Genomic DNA, 10,005 nt, shown 5'->3' with positions numbered 1-10,005 from the left:
TTGAGCCAGGCTTTTGGGTACCTTACAAGAGTAAAAAAGTTTTTCCTCAAGTTCTGGTGGAACTTCCTGTGCTTAAGTTCCTGCCCATTGGCTCTTGTCCTGTTGCTTGGCACCACTGAGAAGAGTCTAGCTTCATCCTCTTGACACCTTCCCTTCAGATGCCTGGATACATTGATGAGATTCCCCTCTCAGTCATCTCTTCTCAAGGCTGAACAGGCTCAGCTCCCTCAGCCTGTCCTAAGGAGATGCTCCAGTCCCCTCATCATCTTCATAGCCCTTCTCTGAGCCTGTTTCAGGAGCTCCATGTCTCTCTTGTACTGAGGAGCCCAGAACGGTACACAGAACTCCAGATGTGCCTCACCAGTGCTGAGCAGAGGGACAGGATCACCTCCCTCAGCCTGCTGTCTTAATGCACCTTCTTCCACTATTGCCCTTCTTGGCTATGAGGCACACTGCTGGCTCATGAACTTGCTGTATATGGACCAATTTGTAGGTGTGCTATCCCAGGAGAGACCCAAAGGAGGGATGGTGCCTCTGAGGCACACTTTCTTTGCTCTGTACTAACCTAATTCCACCTGAAGAAGCTGTGATTCATTCCCCTTCCCTGGACAGTGTGCACATGCTGCTTTACCATCTCCTTCCTCCCTGGCAGCTGCTCTGACTGCTACCCGCAGATCAAGCCATGCTCCCCTTCATGGGGCTACCAACAGGAGGTTTCTGTGCTGCTCTCTTTCCCTTCTTGGTGCCTACAAAGCCAAGCTAGCATCTGTGAGGAGCAGTGGGTGCTGTAGGAGGTTGGTGTCTCTTATACATGCACTCACACCCACACACACAAACATACATTGCATGTAAACTATTATCTCTACATAGCTAATGAGAAATCAAAATGTGCAAACCATAAGAGGACAGAAGATAGAAATCCTTTTAGAGTTACCTCTTCAATATTTATATCTGTGACACTGGGGACAAATATTTTGGTCTTGTGTGATGGTTCAGCCCCATGGGAGTCAGACCTGCATATTTTGCAGTGTGAAGAAGTATCAGACAGCCAGTTAAAAACACGTCATTCCCAGTAGTGTGACCCTGTAAATAACAGTGTTTTTCTTTTCATTTCCTTTTAGTTTGAGCCATTGCAGTGTCAGCAACAATCAGAAGAAAATGCAAAAATACGTCTCAATAGCTCGGAATGCATGGGAAATTTTTATATCTGAAAGGAAGCCTGGCTGGAAGTATCAGATGCAGCTTTTTGCAGTTTGCTCTGCAGTTGGCTTTCTCTCCAGCTTTCTATTTTTCCTTAGCATGCACTTCTCCTTGGCACACCATTCTTTGGGGCCCTTACTGATTTCTGGATTCATCTGGATTTCACTTTCTATCACGCTCTTCTGTTTCAAGCACCTGCGCTGTTTTAGTGTTCTGTTCCTCCTTTCTTGTGGACTGAAAAATGGCAGGGAGGCTCTTATTACTGCTGGCACAGGTGTTGTGGTGGCCAGCAACATTCAAAATATCTTTCACAATCTAAAGGTTCTGGCAGACAGTATAACCTGTCATTTAAAGCACGAGCAATTTGCTTTGATAAAATATTATGTTGAGGCAATAAAATGGATTTATGAGGTGGCCAACCTTCGTGGTGAGATATTTAAATATGTAGTGGTCCTAAAGCATGAATTCATACCATCTTATTCAATTTCAGATGATGCATTAAAACAAGAGCTAAATGACACAGAGCGAGAAATCCAGAGAATTGCCAACCAGATATCTTTTATGTTGACTGTACTGCCCTATATAGGTCAGAAAGTATTGCCTATATTTGGGGTTTTTCTAGTTTCTTTTGGAACTGGCCTCTTTATAAAAAAATTTGTGGGTTCTCATAGTACCAAATTTAAGAATACCTATATCACAAAACAGTTCATTGCATTTGATGAGCACCAAAAGCAACGGCAAAGACCCTGTCTTCTGCCACTTAACAGAAAAGAGAGACAAGATTACATGATAATTCCATCCTTCTTCTTCACAAGAAAGGACAGGAAAAAAATGCTGTATTCTTTTCTCCCTGTAATTATTCATCTTTGCATCTGGCTTCTGTTTGCTGCAGTAGACTCTTTGTTTTATTTGTTAATTATTTCTGTGAACAAATATCTCCAAGAAGTACCGGATCTAGACATTCAACTCAGTCTCTTTCAGAATGTAAGTATTTATCAGTACCGTATATTTCTTAGTTTAGTGTTGAAAAATTTCCCTTCATCTTCAGCAGCTGCAAAAGCAGACATAGACCAATGAGCTGTCAATATAATTAATTTCAAAAGGGCTTTTGCCTCTACAGATACATATGTTGGACAGACGGTTCTTTCCAGAGCATTGTCATATCTCTAGAGAATGGTAAATTTTAGAAGAAGGTCTTTCATTCTTCCATTTATATATATGAAGAAATCCAGAAGCTTAAAATTGGAAACTTACGAAACTGATATTTTTCACATGAAGCACTACTTTTATAGTCAAAAGTCACTGTGATATTTATGCAAGAGATGCCTGCCTTTCTTTAACTGAGTAGTGTGAGGAGCTCATCACTTATAGGCATGGGCACATACACATGAAATAACAGCTTGTTGCCAAAATCTCCAGGTTCCTTCAGCAGGAGCAGCAGCAACATAGAGAACCATAGATTAACTAGGTTGGAAGACAAGTGGAGGCCATCAAGATCAACCTCATGCTCAAAACAAGGACAACAGGTTAGAACATGGTGAAAATAACATCAAGGTTGTGGTTTGAGCCCCATGTGGGCCATTCACTTAACAGTTGGACTTGATGATTCTTGTGGGTCCCTTCCAACTCAGAATATTCTGTGATTCTGGGGCAAACTTCAGAGATAGATCAGATTGCTCAGAATCTTATCTGAATATCCTTAAAGGCAGAATTTTCACCATTGGAATGATGCCTTTAGTGCAAAGTAAACTACCCGGTTTGATAGCTCAAGAATTATTCATCCCAACTAAATCAAGCAGGGGCAGCAGGAGACCATCATGAGTGAGCAAGAAGATCCTGAAAAAGCACAGAATAGGTGAAAGAAAGGACACCAGTCACAGGAGGAATGGAGATACACTCTCTGACTGTATAAGGATGGGGGTAGGAAAGCCAAAACCCATCTGGAGCTGGTGAAAGGCAATTAAAAAATCCATAAGCAGAAAAAGAAAGACGTGGGGAAATGTAGGTCCGCTGTGAAGAGCAGAAGGATCTTGATGGCAACAAAGGACGCAGAAAGCCCAAGGTACTGCATAGCATCTTCAAGCTGTGCCTTTACTAGGAAGACCAGCCTTCGGGAATCCCTGGCCTTTGAGACAAAGGCAAGTGTGGAGCAAGGATGACTTACCCTTCCTTAGTGGAGGAGGATTGTGCTAGGGCACATTTAAGCAAATGGGACCCGATGGGAGGCACGCATGGGTGCTGGCTGATGTCACTGCAAGGTCACTTTTGATTGTCTTTGAAACATCATGGGGCCTGGGAGAGGTTCCTGGAGAGTGGAAGAAAGCAGATGTTGCTTCCACCTTCAAGAATGGGAAGGAGGGGGATCCAGGAAACTACAATCTGGTCACACTCACCTTTATCCCTGGGGAAGTGACAGAGCATATAATCATGGATGCCATTTTCATACATGTGAAGATCAGGAAATCTGTTAGGAGTATTAAGGATGGATTTATTAAGGCTAGCTCATACATGACCAATCTAACAGTTTTCTATGATAAAAACACCGAGTTGCTGAAGGAAGGGAGAACAGAGGATGCTTATTATGCTTTTATTAAGGCTTCCACTGCTGGAACACTGAAATGTAGCATCTTCATTGACAATCTGATGAAGTATGGGTTAAATAAAAGAAGAATAACATGAGCTGAAAACTGACTGAATTCTCGGACTCAAAAACTTCTGACTTGTGGTGCACAGCCATTCCTGATGTCCCGCAGGAGTAGACACTGGAACTCATACTATTTAACCTCTGCAAAGACAAACACAAACCTGCAGACACTATAGAAGTGGGCAGAGTGTCTGAAATGCCAGTGGGTTGTGCTGTTTTTCAGAAGAGAACTGGGCCAAGAGGAACCTCTCAATGTTTGGCAAAGGAACACGTCATGTCTTGCAGTCCTTGAAGAGAAATAACTCCATGCACTTACATGTTGGGAGCTAACTGACTGGGAGGTGACTTTGCACAAAAAGGCCCTGAAAGTTGGACACCAAGTTGACCACAAGCCTGCAATGTGCCCTTTTGGAAAAGAAAGCGCTAATTTGGGCTGCATTAGGGAGAGCACTGACAGCAAGCTGTAGGATGTGATCCTTCCTCTCTGCTTAGCACTGCTGAGACTCACTACAAGAAGGGCATATAATGGAGTGAGGAGTCAAGGAAAGGGTCAGGAAGATGATTAAGGGACTAAAGCATCTGTCATATGAGAAGAGGTGGGGGCTGTTCAGGCTGAAGGAGAGATGGTTCAGGGAGATCCTATGAGTGTGTGTAAATAAGTGATGGGGGAGGGTAAGAAAGGAGCCAGACGCAGGAAAAATTTCTTCAGCGAAAGGGTTGTCAAGTATTGGAATGGGCTGCCCAAGAAAGTAATGGAGTAACCACCCCTAGGAGTGTTCAAGAAACAACTCAATCGTTTTTATGGTGTCATTTGGTCAAAGATAGGACTCAATGATCTTGGAGGTCTTTTACGGCCTCACTTGTTCTGTTTCTGTGAGTTTTCAGTGGTGCACAGTGCAGGGAGAAGAGAAAATTGGAACAAATTGAAGGAAATACTTTTTTGTTTGTTTGTTTATTCTTCCTGTGATCAACCAATACAACAAGTTTCTGAGATAAGTTGTGGCATCTCCATTCCTGGAGATAGTAAGAACCCAGCTGATCACAACCCTAATCAATCTGTTGTAACCTCACTATTTGTTATGAGTCGTTTTGCCTTGACAGCAGCCTCTTATCATGATCTGCCTTGGGTGTGACCCATGTCAGGGCAAAGGAGCTTAGTCCCACTCCCCATGGACAGGAGTCCTGAGCCTGACCATGTCTGGCTGCTTTGTGGGTCCTGTGCTATGGATTTGCTCTCTTTATGTGCATTGTTCACTCATGTGGAAAGCTGCTTGGCTCCTTCAAAAGAGAAAACTAATGCCATCATCAGATTGTTTCTAGTTCCCCAAGGAAAGCTAATTACATTAAAATGTAAAATTTAATCTCAACAGATTTGTTCTATCAAGCCTCAGGGTTGCTGATCTCAGGGAGTCCAGGAAGCTGGGTGAGCAGGACAGACTCAGAGACTTGAGATGTTTATTAATTAGCATGAACAGTAAAGTTCTTCATGCACTAGTACTCCTGTTTCATACTGAGTTCCTAATGAAGATTTTCCTTGCCTATACATCAGTTCATTTTAGGGATAAAATGTCCTGAGATAGTTTGGAACAGATAGTGTCAAGGAAAGGCTGACAGGCTGAAGATGAGTAGCATGCTTTGGGAACTTGATTTTTCAAATGAATGCCTAACAGAAGTGCCTGGCCTCTGTAGGGTGATTAGAAAAGCTACAAGGAAGTGCTTATTATTCCTCTGACATGATCAGAAAAGAGGCTGGGTTATTCAGTGTCCCTACAGTGTTTTCACACACAGAACAGAAAGCTGCCTGCCAGTATGGTCCCAGCAGCATGTCTAATTTACCCTTCTTGTTGAGCGTTTCAGCCCAGAAGCAGTGAAAGACATCAGCTAAGCAGAGGCAGCTGCAAGAGGAGATCAGGCAGCCTCATTTGGGTGACAGTCTTTAGTCAGAGTACTGCCTGGACCAGCGTTTGGCTGCAGAGAGGGGACAGGGCTTAGTGCCATGTGGGTACAGCTGGATTGCTGTTCTATACCACCCACAACATCACTGGTGGTATGGTTTCAGGGGTAAGAAAGGGTGAACACCCCTGAATGTGCAACATTTTTCCTTTCTCTCTCCATTGGGAAGGTTGTCAGGATCAGCCCTGCCCCTGTCTCCCCCGTCCTCTGCTGCCCATTGTCTTCCTGTCCGTGCAAGACTCGACTCGGACATACGTAAGAGCAGCGCTGGTGCGGGAGGCAGCTGCAGGGAACAGAGTGGTGGAGGTGAGCCCAAGCCCAGCCAAGTCTGAGCTGAGCTGAGCTGAAAGGAGCTGAGCGGAGCTGGGTGGAGCAGTCAGTCCTGACAGGGCTGGTCCTGGAAGCACCTGCGCAGAGATGAGTCCAGCATCCCGAGTGGCGGCACAGTGTGGCAGGGACAATCATACTTTCAGGGCTTCTGTCATTGTTTTCCACTGTCTCAGGCTCAGGGACAGGGAAAGTGCTGTGGTGAGCGCCTGCCACCTTGTTTTGTCTGGGGACAGCCATGTGGTGTCGGGCATAGGAACAGCCACCATCTCGGCTTTGTCCCAGGGCCACGCAGAACTAAGTCGAGATGGTGAACACCTTTTGTAGGTAAACCACCTTCTCTTTTTATATACTTTCGTTAATAATATTGCTGCTGTTACTGTGCATCTCTTGCTGCTTTCAGTAACTTGCTATCTCAACCCGTAGTCCCTGCCTTTGTTCCTCTCATACTGGAAGGGGAGAAGCTTATTTGGAGTTTGATTTCTGGATGGTGCGGAAGCACTGCTGATTGTGTGCTGAGACAAAATCAAAGGGACAGATGTTCTGCCCTGCAGTTTTACTCTCAACAAAGGACCCTCCAACAGGGCATCTGAGCAGAGTTATAGCAGTGGAAAAATAGTAAACTATTATACACTGATTAGCTAAATATTTCCCTATCGGATCCACTGAGAAGGTAAGTTTTTAATGGTCCAAAATGCCAGACATTTTCCCAAGAGAAATCGTCAAAATAGAGTCCAAGACATTTTTAAATAGCCAATAAATATATTGTTTTGAGCATACTGTATATAGACACTGGATGGTCTACACGATTAAGGGTCCTCTGTAAATCTGTACAGTGGGAGAAATATTAAGAAAGGTTGGAATCTGTATTATAACCAATGCCTTTTTTTCCTCTTTTCTTGTGCAGAGAAATGAGAAAAGCAATATCATTTCTATGAACGAGAATATTGTGAAGACTGATTCTTTCAAGATCCCTTTGTTTAAGCATAACTGCATTCCTCATCCAGAGCTCGCTCTCTCCACGACATGGATCCAGCTTGGAGTCATCATCTCATTCTTAATAATATTTGGGTTATTCTCTGGCCTCCTGACCCAACTTAAAATACTTGTGTCAAGTTCCTTTTATCCTGATACCGAGATGAAACGGATACATTATTTACATGCAAAATTACTCAAAAAAAGAGCAAAGCTACAAGAGAAAACTGGGAAGAACATGTTTGCAAGAACGGTAAGCCATGAGCTCTGGGGAAAAAAATAAATCTCACTGGGTGGTAGCCAGATGCAGGAAATACTTAAACATTTGTTAACTTCAATTATGTGCTAATAGACTTTTCCCAATGCTCAGGAGCCAGAGACAGGTTACTTAATTGTAAGGTTAGATCATATAATTGTTTTGTTCTGTACTCCAGCACACATGCCTCAGACATGACATTGGCATGCTCAAATGACTATGGGCTGGCAAGAAAATACTTCTCAGATTCAGAGTCCTCCAGAGAAGAAACTTTGTTTTCATGAAGATATGAAAAGCACTTAGATTATTCCTGCAATCTAGACAGCAAGTGCTGGGCAGTAAAAGCAGGCTTAAATGTAGAGGAAGATGTTCTGGTATTGCTTAGCAATATGGAAGGTGATACATTTCTGTGTTAAAATACAGTGTGACTGCAAATACTATTAGGAAACAGATCTTTTTGCTTGCAAAAACAATTATCCTGTACATACATACATACATACATATACACACACACACACGCACAGACATATATATATATATATACAAACCCACAGAGACACACTAATGGAAACTGAAATGCATATACCTATGGCATATCCAGATAGAAAGCTGCAGACATACACAGTTTGTTTAAGTTTTTTTACAGCCTTCAGTACTGGCTATACAGGGTATTAGTGTCTGGGTGACCTTAATTCAGTAATACTATCATATAGATCATATTTCTGTCTTTTCAGGTCAACTTTTGGTTTCCAATACTCAAGGCAAGAGAGGCAGTGAGGAAGAAAGAAAGGAGTGTAGCGGAATGACAGGATGATGTGCAAAAGATCAAACGAATCTTTGGATATGGCCGAGATGCTTTAGCTCCACCTGTGTTTTGCACCATTTTTCCTATGGAATATCAATTCTAAAATGTACAAATTTCACACTCAAAGGCTGAGCAGCAGTATTTTGGAAAAGATGTCATTGTGGATAGTGTGCAGCTCACCACAGATCGCTCTGGATTGCATTATCAGTTGTTTATCAACTTGGGGTTTGCATTGTCTGGTACTTGAGAAAATCATGGATGATCTGTCTAAATGCAATAAAACAGTTTGGAGTTTTTGGGACTACATGACAAACGACTTTGCTAACAGATGATGTAATGGCAGCAGCAGGTTTGTCTCCTTCGCATTTACCAGACACCGAAGATAGAAAATGCAGCAGAGGCTGTCCATTGCCTTCTGGGATGGCCAAGAACTTGTACTTAGACGTTTCTAGACATTTTTCTCTTTTTCTCAAGCATGAAGCCCTCCAGCCTGGATCTTTGCCATCCCTAGCTTCTAATCTCCTACCTAGTCTCCCACCGAGAATTCCTTACTTGGTCTTAGTGTCCCACATATCCACAGACTGTATCACTAGTGCAGATTGTACGACGCCTTTGATAATCATGAGAGAGGTCAGGTAACAGGTAGAAGTGAGCATGGTCACAAGCCAGAATAGAGAGGAATCAGGTGCTGTGGGTGCAAACAAGGTGTCTTTAAAGAGTGAGGCATGTGAGTAGTGAATGTTTCAAATCTTGCAGAAGAGACGAAAATGGACTTATGTTGTATAAGCACCATTGACTTCAATGAAATAAAGCTGAGCCAATAGTGAAGTGCTTCACCTATTCAACCAACATTGGTGATGTGACCTTCATATGATACAAGAACAAATGCAAAATGCCTGAAGACATAGGAATGATTTATGTAGCTTTAGAGATTTAACGTAGCACTAAAAAATGTACGCAACAGCCACAGCCAACTTCCTTTTTTAGTCTGGATAATGGGAAATTCTGCTCTCTTCCTCTATAATACATGCATGGTTTCAGGACAGCCATTGATCAATGTCTCTGTTATCTGAATGAATTAAGACTTAAAACTCTCCAGTAGCAAGCATCAAAGTTATTTTCCACTTAAACCTCTGAAAAACATGAAAACTGTTTTTCTTTGGGCCTTCCAAAGTCTCACTTCTCCATGCATGCAGGTGGTTCAGGTTGCTGGTGTGACAACAATTTGTCTCTGGGAAATAATGCTGGATTAAAGCCATGCATTATTGAGGGTTGTGCTGAATGTCTCTGAGAGGCCTGACTGTGTCCTTTTTGCTAGAGTGGGACAGCCCTGAATAGTAGCAGAATGTCAGCTTGTATTTTAGGTGCTACTGTCAAGCACCAGTATCAAGAAGCATTCTGGTGAGAGAGAAGCATTTAGAAGGTTGCTCTAAATTTGGACTCAGATAAGAGAATAGCTATCCAGGTACTATTGATAAGAGGATCACACTCTTGCTATCAGTGCAGATGAAAGGGGAAGAGTTACATGTCAATAAGAGGTGAAAATTTTTGGCAGAGTTCTGGCTGGAGTTGGATGTGCTCCTTTCAATCCCAAAGGACAAGCTGGTGAGAAGCCCAAATATTGGGGCAAGTCTGATTGACAGCACTACCACAAAACAACATGCACTTATCATCAGGAAGAAAACTTTGGTTTGGAGTTTCTTGCCTTCCTGTTTGATCATGTTGCTGCTCAGAATAACTTTTCTCTCTGTTGTTCTACAAGGAGCAAGCAAAAGCTTTGCATCCTGTGGGAATGGTTCATCAAAATGACTCAGAGGTTGGCCAATCATTGGGAGAGATGCCTAA

The 10,005-nt window shown here is 42.8% G+C and overlaps 1 protein-coding gene across 1 annotated transcript; it reads left to right on the top strand.

Moving 5' to 3' along the window:
- The first annotated feature begins 1,158 nt into the window (after positions 1 to 1,158).
- DCSTAMP (dendrocyte expressed seven transmembrane protein) lies at positions 1,159 to 8,320 on the top strand. Its single transcript, XM_040080546.2, has 3 exons — positions 1,159 to 2,184; positions 7,032 to 7,352; positions 8,090 to 8,320. The coding sequence occupies exons 1-3, from the start codon at positions 1,159 to 1,161 to the stop codon at positions 8,159 to 8,161; spliced, it is 1,419 nt and encodes a 472-aa protein (XP_039936480.1). The 3' UTR covers positions 8,162 to 8,320.
- Positions 8,321 to 10,005: the final 1,685 nt, after the last annotated feature.

The sequence above is a fragment of the Hirundo rustica genome, chromosome 1 (assembly GCF_015227805.2).
Source record: "Hirundo rustica isolate bHirRus1 chromosome 1, bHirRus1.pri.v3, whole genome shotgun sequence".
Taxonomy (NCBI): Eukaryota; Metazoa; Chordata; class Aves; order Passeriformes; family Hirundinidae; genus Hirundo; species Hirundo rustica.
The sequence above is the reverse complement of the archived record's forward strand: the minus strand, read 5'-3'. Positions and strand labels throughout refer to the sequence as shown.

Excerpts from the sequence above, each read along its gene's own strand:
- DCSTAMP (XM_040080546.2), top strand. The coding sequence starts at position 1,159 with ATGCAAAAATACGTCTCAATAGCTCGGAATGCATGGGAAATTTTTATA. Across the intron at positions 2,185-7,031 it reads AACTCAGTCTCTTTCAGAAT|AGAAATGAGAAAAGCAATAT; the intron begins GTAAGTATTTAT and ends TTTCTTGTGCAG. Across the intron at positions 7,353-8,089 it reads AGAACATGTTTGCAAGAACG|GTCAACTTTTGGTTTCCAAT; the intron begins GTAAGCCATGAG and ends CTGTCTTTTCAG.